This window comes from Fusarium poae, chromosome 2 (assembly GCF_019609905.1).
Source record: "Fusarium poae strain DAOMC 252244 chromosome 2, whole genome shotgun sequence".
NCBI classification, from domain to species: domain Eukaryota; kingdom Fungi; phylum Ascomycota; class Sordariomycetes; order Hypocreales; family Nectriaceae; genus Fusarium; species Fusarium poae.
In genome coordinates, this window is record NC_058400.1 from 9,653,126 (window position 1) to 9,670,784 (window position 17,659).

A 17,659-nucleotide genomic window follows, 5' to 3' on the forward strand; every position below is an offset into this window, starting at 1 on the left:
GATTAGTGATAGCGCCTTGATAAAAGAAACGTGTATTTTGTGGGTCCCGGATATATCAATACCGGGTGGCGGGGGAAAACACCAAAAAGGACAGAACAGAAACAGAAGAACGAGCTCTTGGGGACTAGATTGACCCTCAAGTGTGAAAATTAACTTCATTTTAATTGGATTAATTGGACATCAACCCTACTCGCAACAATTCCCAGCCGCCAGTCTAACAAAAGGAAGCCCCGCAAAATGGCTTGAGGATCCTACTGTACCAATTACCCCACGTATCAGGTCCTGATACAAGATTTGATGGCCCGTGCCCTTTGGTATTGGGTCCTGATACACGAAATCATGGCCTGTGCACGCCGCGCACCCCTGTCACAGCAGATCAGATGGTTTAATAACAGTAATCTCCGCCTAACTCATCCCTTTCAATGTCCATTCTTGCTGCTTTAGCTCAAGAAGTTCTTAATTAAGATGGCTGACGATGATATCTTTTCCCGCCTCCAGCTCTTAATTGATTGTCACGCCCAGCTCCTTATCTGCGTTCAGGAGCAATGTTGCTTTGCTCTTTCCTTCAAGCCTGCCCAAGTGAACGAACATCTTCGGAAACGCCACAGCATCCCGATTGACGACCGGCGTAGAGTTGTCCGTCTTTTGAAGAACCGGGAACCTCCACTTCTGGATCCCGCCAACGCGCTGTTGCGCCAGAATGAGTCCCCATATGATCCCAACCTGCCACTATTCGATGGGTTCAGCTGTAAGTTCTGCGATCTTCTTACCATCAGCAGTCAGGTTGTAAGCCGCCATGTGGGTGCCGAACATGAGAGGCGGCGACTGGAATTGCAGGTCAAGCCAAAGGCTATGTATGAACCCGTATACTTGCAGGCTTGGACGAAGAACCCTATTGGAGGACGATACTGGATTGTTGAGTATCGCGGGACTACGACACGCCCCATCGGGGGAAAAGATGTATACAGTCACCTCCGAGGCGCATTTAAGCGAGAGCGACGCCTGCAGCAAGGCTTAATCGCAAATGAGGTGGACACCAGTGCAAAAATCTCTACATCAACATTTACAGATCTTCGGCCCTGGCTAGAGCGGACTGGCTGGGAGCAGACATACCAGAACTTCGACCACGGCTTGCTGCGAAATCTGACCACCATGCCCTCTTCCTTATCGTCAGTCCGCGGCGTCGTATTAAGTAGAGCTAGAAGTGGTGCTACACATACTACATCAGGTGAAGACTTAATCAGCTCTACGGGTGACGAGCAGAAGATTGCTGCAATCTTAGTAGCTGTGGATATGGTCATGGATCGCTGCGAGCAAACGGCCCGGACCACAAGCCGAAACCTTCTCTGTTGGCTACGTAGCGTACGGCCTCATGGATGCTACGCTAAGCCCTTTACCTTTGTCAGCAAGGCGGCTAGTAGAACAAAGTATATCCGGCTCCTTAAGCGCTTTATAGCTATGGTATTCCACGCTTTTTGCTTACCTACTGATGTTTGTCGGCGCCGTGCTGGTATCCGGTTTAAGAGATCACAGATTAAGGCGATCGCAGCCATATGGAATCACTGTATCTGGGATCAGCATGGCGCTACAACGTTGAATTTCTGGAAATCGGCCAGGGCGCATGCCATAGCTAAGTATCAAGCGAGCTGGGATGAAAGAGCAGAGAATAGCGAAGAGTCTATGACTGAAGATTCTGACAATATTGACAGTATCTCAGAAAGCGACGAATCTGCAAATGGGGATGAGGATCACAGATGTGATAGTGATGAGGAGGAAGAAGAGGAGGACCGAGAGGAAGCCAGAACAGCGGCTAACTCGAGTAACGAAAATCCAGACTTGGCTGAAATGCTGGAGCGGCTGTTTGGACTTGTAATGGCATTCAGCACGGAGGAAGTGGTGGATGGGCGACCAGCTTCAACCTACTGTACCAATTACCACGGGTAATGGGCCCAATACCAACTTTTGCGGCCCCAGCACCTTCCCCTTTTGGATCTTTAGGAGTTTGGGTCAATACAAGAATATTTGGTCCGTGCCCTCTCTCCAACTAACGTGGCGGCTAATAGGCGGACGGGTACCCGTCCTTCTAAAATTGGACGGGTCCCGTCCCAGTTTCCATTTTTGGTATAATTTTTTCCGCTATCGGATTACCTCACGCCTTGTTCCACTGCCTCAAGTAGTTTGACGAGTCCCATTTACCAGCTATTCCAACAAATCATTGGCTTGAGGTGAATAGCCACGACATATCTGAGTTCCAAATTTACTCCAAACTCTACTAGAGCTAGAGCTGTACCACAATACAACTTTTTTCCTCTTCGATGGCCCAGTACAAGGCTTCTTGTTCATCAATGTCTTGCTAGGCTATTTCCCAAAGCTCACCGATGCCTCTTCTGCTTGTGAACAGTCGCCCGTTCTCGGTCACTCGAGCTACTTGTGCTTCGATGCGATCAGGCTCTGCTTTGCCCTAGTCTGAATAAGCCACCATCTCTTCTTTGGTCCATTCTCTTAGGCTCGTTGGGGTTGCACAGCACCTCCCCATCTGCTTATAATCAAGACACCAGCTGTAGATTGCTTTTGGATATGCTAAAGGCAGGCCCATTGCTTTCCTATACTGGCGGTTACCTATTGAGGTTCCCGGTGGCTGGGCCTTATACCAATCATCTCTTGACGTGACGTATCCCTGGTGGATTGCTCGTGGATCATCGTATCTCAGCCGCGTTGAATCTGGAACTGGATCTTGCAAGTGTAAGGGTGACGATGCTGGCGGTCCGATAGCGGAGCAAACTATACCATATATGGAAACTGGGACGGGACCCGTCCAAATTGCCATATTCAGTCTAGCCCTCTCCGCTATCGGTCTCTTTCGCGCCGTTTCGAATGTCGCGTTTTATTGCACTCGTTGCTAATCGTGTCGAGACTATGGGCTTACGACGACTGCTTGGCTATGACCGTCAACCAATCTCAAAGTCCAACACCGTTTCCTGACGATTGTCTCCCTCCCGAAGGCGAGTATGAGTCACGGGAGGCGTTATTCGAGGCAATCAACGCCTGGGCGGCGACCAGGGGCTACGCGTTCATAACTGGAAGGTCAACTAAGGAGAAAACCGGCAGGAGGACAATCACGTACATGTGTGATCGTCGCCGTAACCATCCGATCGTTTCGAGAGAACGTCAACGCAAGACGACAACTCGAACAACAGGCTGCGAGTTCTCTGTACTGGCGAAAGAGAATAAAGATAGAAGTACCTGGACTCTGCGGCACCGTTCTGACAGCCGATTCTCACTACATAACCATGAACCAAGCCAAGATACCACTGCCCACCCAGTACTTCGAACAATGTCCAAGGAGCACCTGTCTCAACTGACTGGCCTTGCCAAGGCTGGGATAGCCCCTAAAGAAATTAGAACGTACATGCGGCAGAACACCGACACGATAGCAACACAACAGGACATCTACAATCGTATTGCAGATGCTAGACGAGAAGTGTGTCAAGGACAAAGCAGCATTAACGCACTTGCTGATCAGCTGTTTAGAGAAGGATTTTGGAGTCAATTTCAAACCGGTCCAGACGGTCGAGTCAAAGCTGTTCTATTTGCGCATCCCGAGTCAGTGGCATACCTACAGGCATATCCGGATGTCTTAATCTTAGACTGTACATATAAAACCAACAAATACGGCATGCCACTTTTGGACTTGATCGGTGTCGACTCTTGTCAACGTTCGTTCTGTGTCGCGTTCGCTTTCCTGAGTGGGGAATGTGAAGAAGACTATTTTTGGGCGTTAGATCGATTCCGATCGTTGTGCGAAAACCACAGGATTAGGCATCCCTCAGTCATCTTGACTGATCGCTGCCTAGCATGTATGAATGCTGTCGATACTTGCTTCCCATCGTCAAGGCCGCTGCTATGTCTCTGGCATGCTAACAAGGCAGTTCTCCGCTACTGTCAGCCAAGATTTACGCGCCAGACTCAAGGGGACAACCCGAGAATAGAGGCTTGGAATGAGTTTTACGGCCATTGGCATTCGATCATCAAGTCACCGAATGAACAAACTTTCCACGAACGAGTGTCCGAGTTTGAGAAGAAATATCTCCCGGACTATATCGAAGAAGTCAGATATATCAAGACAAACTGGCTTGACCAATACAAAGAGAAGCTGGTGAAGGCGTGGGTCAATCAACACCCCCACTTTGACAACGTCGTTACTTCAAGAGTTGAAGGCATACACTGGCTGCTTAAGAGCCACCTCAAAGTATCTACATTGGACTTGTTCGAAGCTTGGCGATCGATCAAACATGCACTACTGAATCAACTGGCGGAGCTGAAGTCGAACCAAGCCAAGCAGAAGATCAGGACCCCTATTGAACTCTCCAGTGCCCTCTATGGTGCAGTACGTGGTTGGGTCTCTCATGAAGCTTTGCGAAAAGTTGAGCAGCAACGAAAGCTTTTATTGCATGAAGGCTCTACTCCTTTGTCGGCCTGTACTGGTTCTTTCTCACGATCACAAGGGCTACCCTGCGCTCACAAGCTGAAGGGTTTATTAGTTCGAGACCAGGCACTACAACTCGAAGATTTCCATCCGCACTGGCGCTTGACTCGGAAAGATAATCGGCGACCCCTCTTAGAACCCTGCCAGCGAGTCGATCCAGTGGCTGCGAGTTCGTCTCTGCCGTTATCTAGTGTGAGAAGAGAACTTAGTGGCTTCGAAGTCATCGAAAACGCAAGGCCGATACGAAACCCTCCTTTGTGCAGCAAATGTCATATACTAGTTCACGCAAGGAACTCTAAGGAGTGTCCACTACGATACTCAGAACTAAGAGCATTGCCAGTCGTATCTTCAGACCAGCCGCAGACGTGTTCAGAAAACTTTCAGTGGATACCCTTTGCGGTCCCGGAGGAGCCAAGGCCACCAGCGATGGAAACGCTCGACGAAATACAGTGGCAACCAATCACGACTTTGGAAAATTTCGAGTTTGAGCCTGAATTAACTTGTCAAGATCTGCCATGCCAGTTGACCATCGAAACAGAGCAGGTGGACCGACACATAACGACTCCAGAACCTCGGCATCTATCACCTGCACCGTCTATGTATACACCGCCGGTATCTTCACAGTTAACCTCGGGAGACCCAGCTTCAGACCCAACTACACATCTAAGGTATGACGATCCACGAGCCATCCACCAGAGATACGTCAAGTCAAGGGAGGACTGGTATAAGGCTCAACCCCGGGAACCTGGCTTGGTAATCGCCAGTATCGAAAAGCAATGGGCTTGCCTTTAGGATACCCAAAAGCAAGCTACAGCTGGTGCCTTGATTATAAGCAGATGGGGAGGTACTGCAAAACCTCGACGGGTCTGAGAGAGTGGACTAAAGAAGAGATGATGGCTTACTTAGACTGGTACAAAGCAGAGACTGATCGCATCGAAGCACGAGTAGCTGAGGAGACCGAGAACGGACGACTGTTTACAAGCAGAAGAGGTATGGGTGAGCTTTGGGAGATGGCTCAGCGGGATATCGATGAACAAGAAGCCTTGTATTCTGCTGCGGAACAGGAAGAAAGTTGTATTGTAGTTCAGCCGTAGTTCTAGTAGAGTTTATTAGCGTGGATGTATCACTTGAATACATCAAGGCTGTTCAAATCAAAGTCATCGACTTGCTTTGAAAAAAAACATAGCAGGTTAATGGGACTTCAAGTAAAACCACTCGAGATACCATCCACAACCCCTCTTTCGCCACCACCCCTCTTTCGCCAGGCAAAATAAAAAAAGTTCCACCAAAACTCATCAACTTCACTTACACGAAAGTCAGCCTAAATATATAGCTACTCAAGAGAAATTACCTCTATTGATCATAAAAATGATTGGATGTGATGATTCTGACCTTATAAGGCTGTGCAGGGTACGTGATCTATGCGTGCTGTGCTATGGAAATGTCGTTAGTTTGATCGCCAAATTCCTCACCGCTCTTTGCCTTGTTTTTTGGTCTTTGTCTTTGACAACGACATGAAAATGCTTAGGTCAAGACTTCGATGGAAATACACAGAGGACGACGTGGCAGAGGCCATATTGGACGTTACTGACAATGGCTTTTCACCCCCTCAAGCCGCTCATAGACGGGGAGTGCCCCGAAGGACTCTAATCGACAGACTTCACGGCCGCGGGGCCGTGAAAGAGCAGATCCACCCTCATCGACGGTTGTCCAAGAGACAAGAGGATAGGCTGGCTTTCTGGATTCTCCGCCAGGAGTCCTTGGGCTATGCTCCGTCCCATAGTCAAATCCGCGCTTGTGTCATGGGCTTGTTGAGACAGCAGGGCGAACATCCCAACTTGGGACGCAACTGGGTGATCAAGTTTATCAATCGCCGCGCAGATCTAAAGACCAAGATGGGTAGACGTCAAGAAGCTAAAAGGTTCGACTCTTTTACCCCTAAAGCGGTTCATTGGTACTTTGATATCCGGGATGGCCAGTATGGCTGGATCAAGCCTGAAAACACCGTCAACGTTGATGAAGGGGGTATTATGACTGGTTTCGGCAAGTATTCACCTCTACTACTTGTCTGTGCTTGCATTTTGACTGACTAATTCTCTTCATTCAGGCCTAGATAGCTTAGTTGTTGGAAGCGCGGACCCGAAGCGCAAGGCGTTTCTCAAAGGACCACAAACTCGAAATTGGACTTCATTCATCGAAGCTGTCACTGCTGACGGCCGCGCTTTAGTTCCTGGCATAATCTTCAAGGGAAAAGAACTGCAGAAACAATGGTTTCTTGAGGAGTTCAAGCAGATAGCAGACTGGTATTACATAACATCGCCCAACGGGTGGACTGATGACCACATAGGCATTGAATGGCTTGAAAGAGTTTATCTACCCCAGACAACACCTGCTGACGAGTCAGACGCTAGACTGATCATTTTAGATGGTCATGGAAGCCATGCAACAGTATGTTCTCCATTTTCCCCACCTCAAGATTAGTGCTGAGTGATGGAAGGATGAATGGATGGCTACGTGCTTTTTGAACAACGTTTATTGCTGCTATCTACCAGCACACTGCTCTCATGGACTCCAGCCACTGGACAATGGAGTATTCAACGCATTGAAGGCTGCATATCGACGAGAGTTGGAAAGGTTCGCTTCGTTGACTGATTCCGCTCCGATGGACAAGGTCAATTTCATCAGGGCCTACGCCAAAGCTCGCCGAGTTGGAATGACTAAGAAGAACATACTGTCAGGCTGGAGGGTCACTGGAAACTGGCCAATTTCACGTGCGAAAGCGTTACGGCACCCTGAAATCCAACAAGATGGGCCAAACGGCAGCCCAAGAGTGACTCCTGGACCCAGGCCGTAGGTAGAGAAAGCCGCGGGACTGTAAATCAAATGTCGTGAGGTCTTGGCCCATTACTTGCCCGCTATTCCTATGCGCTGAGGACCATTTTGAGCATCTTTCCAAAAACACCTCTTACTCGGTCGGGATTTTCTGAAACGCAGGTAAATACGATTGCTGTGCTGATTGCGAACGCCAGTCTCTCTAGCCACTCCTTGTCCAGCGAATATCGTCGAGGTAGGACCGTAGCCAGGGCTCGCGGGGCCACAAACAATGCGATATCCTTCCTCCGGCTTTCTGTCTCAATCAAAATGCTCCAACCACAGAGAAAACAGCCGGTGCCAACACAAATTCCACTGTCCATCTGTTGGCGACGCTCAGTAGTGGTGCCGCCAGGGAGCTGAGGTCCGATGCGTGTGCGACTAAGACAGACGCCATAGTAGAAAAGGGTGATGAAGGTCGCGAGAAAACTAGATGAACGGCAAGATGAGGCAATGGCCCGACGCAAAGCTTTGCGGGACGGGTTACGTAGAGTGAGGGTGAGTGTCAAGGGTAGGTATGTGGCCATTGACCACTTCCAAGACCGCCAGAAACGACTGATGGCATGGCACTCACATGAAGGCCCGCTCGACATATGAACCATTTGACACGGAATGGGCACGACAACGGCGGGATCTCCCCAGGCAAGGGGCCATTCATAGTCAGCGCACATTCCCTGAAGAAGATGTGCCTGTCCCGTCTCTTTGCCATACTGAAATTCGCCTGTGTGACAACGTCGAAAGGCCTTAATGAGACGTAGATCCACGGAGGCTGCCGACGTGATCCATTTGCTGTAACTCCGTGGAAGCCGTTTTGGATAATAGAACCAAGCCCACATCACAAGGCCTGAGGAGGCAGCAAAGACCAGGGGGTCAACGAATCTGGAAACGAATCGTTCGGTCTATCAGTAATGTTAGCAAATCTACATGGGTGGTAATCAGAAGAAGGGCATGTAGTACCTTTGTCCACTTGTTGGAGACCCAGCGTCGGGCCTTATGCCTTGCCCAAACATCCCCAACAACAACATCGAGGGCTCTAGTAACAGCAAACAGGGTTAGATCCATTGTTCGGCCAGCGAACCTGACAGTCTGAGGTTCCGCATCAGGGGCCGATCCCGCCTTCGGCGGCACTGTTTCTGTGTATGCTCGGCCCTTGTAGGAGTGCAGAAGACGCAGACCAAACCATGCAGCAAGGAACGTAGCTAGCCATCTCGCCAGTCTGAGAAGAACGAGTTAGTAATGGATATCAGTCTTTTGCTAGGATGAGGTTGTACTTACCTCAAACGACCTGCCTCACTGAGACCTTTGGCAGTTTTCTCTAGAATATTCTTCAAGGGTTCCTTGTAACGTATTAGCTTTGGTCTAGTGCCCATGGCATATCATTCCTTCGGCGATTCTTGGCAGCCAAACATGAGAATACAACAACGGAAGCGCGATGGTCGCCACTTCGTGCAAACTAGATGGAAGGGCTCGTGGGAATTTGGTTCACTTACCTGCAAGATAGTAGTGCCACCGGCCAAAATAGCACAGAAAGTTGGAAATCGCTGTGGATTGAATCCAGTCTTCACTATGCGTAATACAGACTTGAAGAACGAGCTATCATCAAGGTCCAGAGAGAGTTGGGTGGCTGTCTTTCGTCTCCTCTTGGCAACATGCTGTAACACTAACGTCAAGAGCCGGGGCGCAACGGCAGATGCATAGCCCAAAAGATAGGCCCGAATCAACGGGCGGAGGATCTCGGGGACAGAATCGAGCCCCAGGGGGCCTTTACGGGTAGGCCGTAGATCAAGTGCAGGCATAATGCTCCGGCATAAATGAATATCCTACGCAGGGCTACGGCACCTGCGGCCGGAGACGAGGGTAATTAACACTCGGAGGTGGGTATCGGCGAATGTCTTCGCGGAGACACAATATGTGTTCTACTTCTGACCGGCCAGTAACTGGTCTACCCCTGTCAAGTAGGATAAAAAATATGGTAAAGATGGTGTAAAGGAAATCGAAAAAGGGGGGTCATCAGCTGGCTCTTCCATCGAGGTTAGGCTGTGATGGACCGATAGGGTGATCTCTAAATGACTAAGGCAGCACAATTCACTACTGGGGTTCCAGTTCAATCTTAGCTTAGGTGCCTAAAGATCGAGAGTCACAGAGCTGGGGATTTTCTGGGCTATGGCATATTCCTATAATCTGAAAACAGTCTGTTGTGAACAGGCTAGCAGTCCATTCCACTGGAAATAGATGCTAAGAGTGGGTCCGTGGAATGGATGAGGGAGGCTATATGAGCAGCCGAGCGGCTCGTCAGCATCCAGGCCTTAGCGTTGCATTCATCACGTACATGGACATCCTGTTTTCAATAGTTCTTCTTGAAAAGCTGAAACATACATGACAGTTGAAAGCTGAAAGTGCCGTGTGACTTGGCATCATTGTAATTGGAACATTCAGAGGGTCAGATATAATGGAATGGTGGAGGCAATTGTAACCGCCACTATTTTTTCTGCTTTGAGGGGCATTTTTCCTTGTGGAGATGACTAAAAGGGACATCGCATGCTTTTCTGAGTCAAGATCAGCGTTGAAATATGCATGGCGCAAGCTGAAAAACAACCCTTGTAGGATGCCAATGATATGCCGCGTCATATATAGCGGGTGGCATACCGTATATTTTTATGAAATTGATCGTAGATAGGGTATTGGTAAGGTAATTTAACTTGTCAATTAAACCAATAGGTGAGCACATTTAGCTTATTGATACTGATTACTGATCAATAGCTAGATATCATAAGGAAGAGATCTTCACAATAAGCTGTCAGAGGTTTGCATTAGTCTGACACTATCTGCAATCAATTTTATAGAAACATACGGTATTTAGGCTTGTGGCAGATCAGATGAGGTGTAGGGTGCAGAAAATCGTTTCAATTGATCAGGGTGGCGATTAACTCAATCTGGGGTGTTGATTGAGTTGAAGCAGTGTGATTGAATTGAGTTGATCGCCAGCCTGCTGAATTGATAACCCTTTGACATCAATATTCTGCAGTATTGGCAATATTTCCCCACGTCAAAGGTTTGTGATGATTGCTCGAGCTTCGCTAAAGTGAATATTGCAGGAGTAATATAATTGGCGCGGTATTGATAAGCCCCAAGGTCTTTAATCTGCAGCGTTTCCCAAGGTTACAAGAGGCACATTCTTTTCTCTCATGCGAATAGCCACTTATCAGTCATGACCTCATTAAAATGTGCCTATGAGGCATTTGTAACAGACGAAAAGAGACATTCCTGCATATTCGAAATAATGTTATCACAATTGCCTTAAACCAAAGACATGTAGCCAGCTTTGCCGTCTGTTGTATCCCTTTAATTGTGGGAGCTCCGGCCAGGCCACGACAGAGTGATGCAACCAATTAAAATGAGCCAAATGATAGATACCTAGCATCCCATTTATTTTAGCCCATGATAGAAGTACCAGCAATCCCCCAAGCTGGAGCGCGTCTTCTCCGGAGCAAGACGCACAATATCATGGGACCGGCACCAATTGGATAGTCGTACAATTCAAAGAGGCGAATGCATGGAGAGTTGGATCAAAAGCAGGATAAAACAAGGTTATCTGGTAGATTTACTCGAAGCGGAAGGTATTGACGTAGAGGGGTTAGATGATTCGGTTGGCTGGCAGAGCTCTAACCCAGGTTCGGTTTAGTTGATAATGTAAATGACGACATTTCTCAGTTTCCATAACTACGTATGGATTAAGTTCCATATGTTGCATTCCATATTCCATATTCCGTAAGGCACTGTATGGAGTATGGATAGAAAGCCTGCTGTAGAGGACCTGCCTGTTTTCGTAATATATGACATGGCGAGATTGACTCAAGGCTATACAAACATATGTCGGTCATATTAATAATGAAATAACGTCATTGATTACTAGCAAAACTTTAAATTGAGGGAAATTGAATTCCAGTTAGTTTTACTTGCTACAGTATTAAGCACTTGAACCTTCCTCTCTAATAATACGTTCTGTACTGACAGGGGAAACCCCGGTACCTTATCTTTGCAGGATTTCCACCAAAAAATAGGTACCGAATTTTCATCGGTTAGTAACATTATAGAGCGTATATGGAATATTATGCAATAAGAGAGGCACATTCATTAATGTTATAAAATTTCAACACTGCGTTGTCTTGGTTTGGGAAACGTTGTAGCTAAATTTAATTAGCTAAGTTTCGATATCGAGTTCAAAGTGTTTAAAGTTTATTTGCGCTACACAACTCGCCGCATCCGGTTGAACGGGCAGATCCACATTTAACAAGGCATAAAGCAAGCATTTGACAGGCGTCGGTCTCAATTCGTATTATTTAACAAAATCGGGTTCCGGATTGAAGTCTGTTGAGGTTGAAGATTGAACATGATGAGTGGTATATAGATAGTCCGATCCGTCTGTCATATAAGCTTGGGATAACACGCCCTGTCTGTAGTTGGATCTTCATCCTTATATCAATCAATCTTATTGCCTCACTTCAATAAGCTCAGCTTCACCGACTTGCTGATCATCTACCGGATCCAGCATTTTATTGGACGCAATGCGGCCTGTCCTGTCAGAGCAGCAACCTCCTCAATTGGGCATGCACCTGATGAGCTCAGCTCTGGCAAGTTGCCGATCACTTCCCTCATTTAGTTTCTCACAGAAGCACTACGATCTCTGAGGCCAGGGCCGCGCTGTGCCGGCTATAGCCCAACAAATTAACCGAAATGGAGGTCACCCATTCACCAACTATTTAGGACTTTGGTTTGCTTAGCTAGCCTTTTGTATGCCAATTTTCCATTCAGGAAAGCTGCATGTTGAGAACGGTATCAGCCGACAACAGCAGACGTTGTGCAACGTCGCATAAATACACACCGTTATCAAGATATGATTCAAAGAGAGGACGCATACTGTACGTTACAAATCAAGATATGCAGGGAGGACACGAATGCGGAAAGCTGAAAGAGAGGATGATGTCACCTTGCAGCATTAAAGTCAAAGCGCACATTAGTTCTGAGATCTGGACACTATAGCTATGTAATTGGATGGCTTTTTTGATAGTCGAAATGTCTACAGTAGCTTGCAATTAAAGCGGCGTGATTTCTGAGACAGCGACGTATGACAACTGTGGCAATAGGTGGCAACTGTCATCTTTGATGGCAATAGCCTTTTCAAGCTACTTCCATGAGCTTCCTTTTGACACTATTCAACAATACTCCATACTCCATACAGTGCCTTATGGAATATGGAATATGGAATGTGTTAAACCGGAGCTATCGTGTGTCGTATTGGAAGGATATAGGGTAGCAAGGCGTTTTAACATAACGAGCCTCGAATCTAGAGAAGGCTGGGTCACATGACTATCTGAGACTCGAAGAAGCTTAGTGTAAATGTAGTCTCCTGAAAAGAGGGGAAACAAGAGACACACAACAGACACATCAATCAACAAGTTCAATTCAATCAATTACAGGACCCATCGGGTTCAACAGAATGCAACCCATATGGAACTTAATCCATACATATGGAAACCAAGAAATGACGTCATTTACATTATCAACTAAACTGAGTCTGGGTTGGAGCTCTGCCAGCCAGCCGAATCATCTAACCCCTCTACGTTGTTGTCCTCAATACCTTCCGCTTCAAGTAAATCTACCGGATAACATCGCGTTCCCTGTAACTCTCCCAGATCTCTCTGAGCTTGGCTTCGTACTCTAATCGCCAACTCTTAGCCTTACGAAAAGGCACTCGAGACCACAGTTGATCGAGAAGGCGCCACTTCTTCGCCGGGTTGAAGACAACAGAGAGAATAATGACCTCGCGCACCATGTCCGACTACCCACACGAAGACGCCTCTTGGCTCAATCACTGGTGCTCGACGGTTCTCCAGGTGCTATATACACCTGCGCTAGCAACCAATGAAATCGAAGGTCTTGTCACTCAAGTTGGCAGACTCTGACAGCCCAGTCTGGTATGGTCCCTGGTCATCTGGTTTCAAAGTGCCCCTATTGGCTCATGTTGTCGTGCACAGACCACCGAGGCACACAACTGGAACTTTCCTTCCGCGCTGGCCCGTCTCGTTCCATCCTGGCGTCGCCTCTGAATGGGCTCTTGAGCTCGTTTGAGCTGGCCGGAGCTCGTCGTGTTGCCACGTGAGAACACTGACGCCGATAGAAAGCTCTTGAGGGAGATGTCTAAATGGAGCAGTTTTTGTTTGCATTACTTCCAATCTACAGAAAACCAGCATGTGTTTAGATGGATGTTCATGAGGGAGTAATTGCAAGACGGGCCTACCCTATACCAATGTGCTAGAAAGATACCAGGGTACTCACGTATTCTTCCACAGCTACGCAAGTAACCCCTAAACAGCATTTCATGGCCACGAGGATTCGCTTTTCAACCTCGCCCACGCTTGACATAGTCCTCGTGGAAATTGGGAAATGGTCCCATTCAATAAATTACTTTTGATATTTTAGAAAGTAGTCGTTTGTGGGTTGCGGCCAAGCATGATTACTGCAGTTGCACGATACCTATTCTGACCCGTAAATCTCGGGGGTTTAGATGTACCGGTATACACTAACACATCTTAGCACCTACACGGACCCTGGGCCTTCAAGACGACAAATCACGCTCGGTCGCGTCAGGTACCGCCAGGGGCCGGTTGACGGGTTCAAGAAGTGACGCTAAAACGAGCCGCGTCACTCGTTCGACCGAATCGATCGATTTTCGATCGAACGCTTGGGCCCGTTCGATTCGATAGCGAATAAAATGTGCCGTGTTCGATTCGTATGTCGAATGAGAAACACCACATTCGATTCGCATCGAATCGAACGCCAAGAAATTCGATTCGATATTCGTAAGACTTGGCATCGAATGAATCTATCGATTCGATTCCCGTTCGTAAGATGTCCATCCCTGGAGTGGTGGCAAGTGTGCTTGGAGGCCATTCTCCAAGTGTTCAGTTTCCTATCTTCGACTGCTGAAGCGAGACCTGCTGTCGCGCCACGAGGGTGCGTGGCAGTGATCGGAATGGTCTGGTCTTGTTAGATTTTACCAACTACCGTATCCATCAGTCATACTTGGAGACATGCTCTTGCAATGCAGATCGAGAACAACCAAGGCGTGCGTCTCTTGATTATTTTCTATCGGTATATACTGATTATGGATAGGAACTTCCATGTCCTGTAGCGACACAGGGTGCCCACCTCATCCCTCCGCCACCAACACCCGCTTTCCATACCAGCATTCCCAACATAATCTTCATCCAAAGCCTCACAAACAAACTCAAGCTTCTTCAAATGCGTCAAAATATCCGAATAGGCCTTTAAGGTGCAGAGTTTGCCGACCATTGGCCGATATCCAAGACACCGAGAGATCTTGCCAAGGACGCTGCGAATAGAGTCACAAAGATACACGATGACCTATTATTAGCCTTGGGTGATGACACGGAAACAGATGAGGAAGAGGATGAGAGTTGCGGTATACAAAATGAGCTACTCTCTGTGGCCTGCCGAAAGCGCATGTCTGAGGCAAGGGAGAAAAGGAAGAAGAGAGACGTTCCGCTCCCTTCGCCTGAAGGAACGGACGATGATACGACTGGACAAATAAGGAAGAGGAAGAGGGAGGACATTGAATTGGTGGAGCCGACGCGGAAGAGAAAGAGGGATGCAGCACGGAGGCATTGAGTCATAGGAAGAGGAAAGCTAATTAGTGCTTCAGTGTAGATGACGGCAGTGAATGAGATAGTGTCAGATATTAAGGTGTATTGTGTGTATTGCTTTTCTTTATGCTTTCGGAATAGAAGGACTATTGAGACCTTATATCTTCGACTGGTTCCTCTTAGGCAGGCTTTCTAACCATACGCGTATGGTTTATTTAAACCATATATTACTCATATATTGCCCATAGACCTATACCATACGGTCTGAGGCGTATGGCCATATATGATCATACGCGGGATAAAGTTGCTCCGAGTCAAAAATAGTCAGGTAAGAAAATCGGCGGCACTAGAATACCTTGACCATCCTCCTGGTCCTGAATGGCCTCCCTTTCCAATAGATCCATAAGGTAGAAAGGATACTAGAATGGCAAATCGGTTGCTTAAGCTATGCGTGGGCAACTTGGACTGCCGTGCAACGTCTCCGTAGCTCCAATCCAAAGGCAACTATCAAGATCGCTTCGAGTTACATTGTCAGGCTTCATGTCAAGATCAAGACGCTCACTTATCGCAAACAGTTAGTACGGTCCTGCCTGCTAGGCAACAGCTGCTGCCTTGCAGGCAGCAAAAGTATTCCAGATCATATAGTCTCATACGATTCCACTCCTTGAGATAGAAATCAAGTCTCATTCGTTAACCTTACCCGATTCACTGACCGACCGTCAGCTAGCCACGCCTCCGCGTCGCGCGACACTTCATGACGAAGCTAGTGGAAAGCCATGATGCCCGTTGATTGCTTGCGATGGACTCCTTCCTCAGCCGCACGCCTAGTGACCGCGAGTCCTCCATTGCTGCAACAATCGAGACGGCTGCTGAGATACCTGATAGGCAGAGCTTACCCTCTGTTGAATCTTCCACTTCAATAACTCCAAAGCGCAAACGCATCACTACGGCCGATGCGACGTGACAACACACTCGAAAACCTCAAGGATCCGAGCCTGAGCGCGCTGGGCCAAAGAAAGACTTAGTGTTCTACTGCAAATACTGCAGCAACCCACCGTACTCTACATACGTGTCTACCACATTCCGTAACCATCTACTTAAGATACACTCAGTTGAAGCCGCTGACTCGGAGCCAAATTCGACCAAGGAAGTGCGTACCAGCCTCATCAAAGAGGCGTTCAACAAAGCTGGCGAGATTGAGGTTGCTAAGCTTCAAGAAAGAGAGGAGCAAGTTCTTCGGAACGTACTTAATCCAAAGGCTGCAATGGAAGCCTTAGTCCAGCTGGTTACTGTCCGCAATCTCCCATACAATTACAATACTTGGCCAGAGTTGCACGCTCTGCTTATGGCGGCAAATTATACTGCAGAAGAGCTTATCAACACCTTCCACGGCCATGTCCAAAAACTCTGCTCGAACTCATATGCGATCCACAAAGATATTCTCCGAAAAAAGCTGCAATCCTCACCTGCCAAGCTTCACCTCTCCGCTGACGTATGGAGCGCACCAAACCACAAAGCTTTCCTAGGAATATGCGTGCAATTTATGCAGGAAGGCACGAAAAATCCCTGCCAGGCACTGCTGGCCTTGCCTGAACTTCCTGGCATAGACGGCCCTGGAAGCCACAGCAGAGCCGAGCAGTGGAAGCTCCTTCAGCCAGTCATTGAGGAGTACGGCATCTCACGCCAGCTGGGATATATTACAGGAAATAATCACGGTTCCAATGACGTGCTATGTCGTCTATTGAGCCACTTCCTTGATGGACGAGGCGTCGCCTGGAATGCAAGACACCGACGGATTCGTTGCCATGGCCACGTTGTCAACCTTTGCGTCCAAGCGTTTCTTTTCATGGATAGCAAAGAGGCTGTGCTTGAAGCCTGTAGGCAGATTGAAGAGATGGATCAAGCTTCGTTCAACATTGACATGATGCAGGGTTGGAAGAAGCGAAAGGAGCGTGGCTGGAGTCAACTCGGTCCGCTCGGCAAGTTGCATAATACTGCTATCAATATTAGAGCTAACGATTACAGGTATAATCTCTTTCGGAGGCGTGCCGGCAAAGTCCTCGGGCTCGACAACGATACACGCTGGAACTCATGGTTTCTTCTACTCGATGCCGCTCTTGATAAGGATGAGCATATCAAGTGGTATTAGGACAAATACTACGACGCCCTTGTGGAAGACTACTTAGCACCACAGGATTGGCAAACCCTTCGAGAGACGCGGAACTTCCTACAGCCGTTTTGGAAGATAACCCTCCTTATTGTTGACTCGATGGCAGAGAACGAAGCACCAGGGCCCGAGAGAGATTCATCCCTCGAGAATGAGGAGATTGAAAAAGATGGTACCTTTGCCTGCGAGAATTTTACTATCTCCATTCAGGAAGTCGATGATTCAACAATCAGCACTACTGAGGTAGATCCATACTATGAGGAGGAAATAGTTGACACCTCCCCTGCTGACGAAGACGAATGTCAAAGACAGCCCCAAAGCCCACAAATCCATGTTGGGGAGTCAGCCGATCTATCTACTAACGATGCTAACACTGATGTAGAATATGCTACACAGAAGTTTATTCACCAGTTCCTCACTGGTATACATGGCTGTAGTGCCCAGAGCCATCGAGAATCCCTAGTTGCGCAT

General features: G+C 47.8%; 4 protein-coding genes across 4 annotated transcripts; 3 read left to right on the top strand and 1 right to left on the bottom strand.

Annotated features, from left to right (window-relative positions):
• Positions 1–465: 465 nt before the first annotated feature.
• FPOAC1_007278 (uncharacterized protein) lies at positions 466–1,944 on the top strand (the record flags this gene model as incomplete). The annotated part of the gene is made up of 1 exon (XM_044851746.1): positions 466–1,944. One exon carries the CDS (start codon positions 466–468, stop codon positions 1,942–1,944), a length of 1,479 nt encoding a protein of 492 aa, XP_044710458.1.
• Positions 1,945–7,407: 5,463 nt separating this feature from the next.
• Positions 7,408–9,153, bottom strand: FPOAC1_007279 (uncharacterized protein; the record flags this gene model as incomplete). Its single annotated transcript, XM_044851747.1, has 4 exons — positions 7,408–8,256; positions 8,315–8,573; positions 8,633–8,694; positions 8,848–9,153. 4 exons carry the CDS (start codon positions 9,151–9,153, stop codon positions 7,408–7,410), a joined length of 1,476 nt encoding a protein of 491 aa, XP_044710459.1.
• Positions 9,154–14,459: 5,306 nt separating this feature from the next.
• On the top strand, positions 14,460–14,689 carry FPOAC1_007280 (uncharacterized protein; the record flags this gene model as incomplete). Its single annotated transcript, XM_044851748.1, has 2 exons — positions 14,460–14,483; positions 14,531–14,689. The coding sequence occupies 2 exons, from the start codon at positions 14,460–14,462 to the stop codon at positions 14,687–14,689; spliced, it is 183 nt and encodes a 60-aa protein (XP_044710460.1).
• Positions 14,690–17,290: 2,601 nt separating this feature from the next.
• Positions 17,291–17,651, top strand: FPOAC1_007281 (uncharacterized protein; the record flags this gene model as incomplete). Its single annotated transcript, XM_044851749.1, has 2 exons — positions 17,291–17,521; positions 17,571–17,651. 2 exons carry the CDS (start codon positions 17,291–17,293, stop codon positions 17,649–17,651), a joined length of 312 nt encoding a protein of 103 aa, XP_044710461.1.
• Positions 17,652–17,659: the final 8 nt, after the last annotated feature.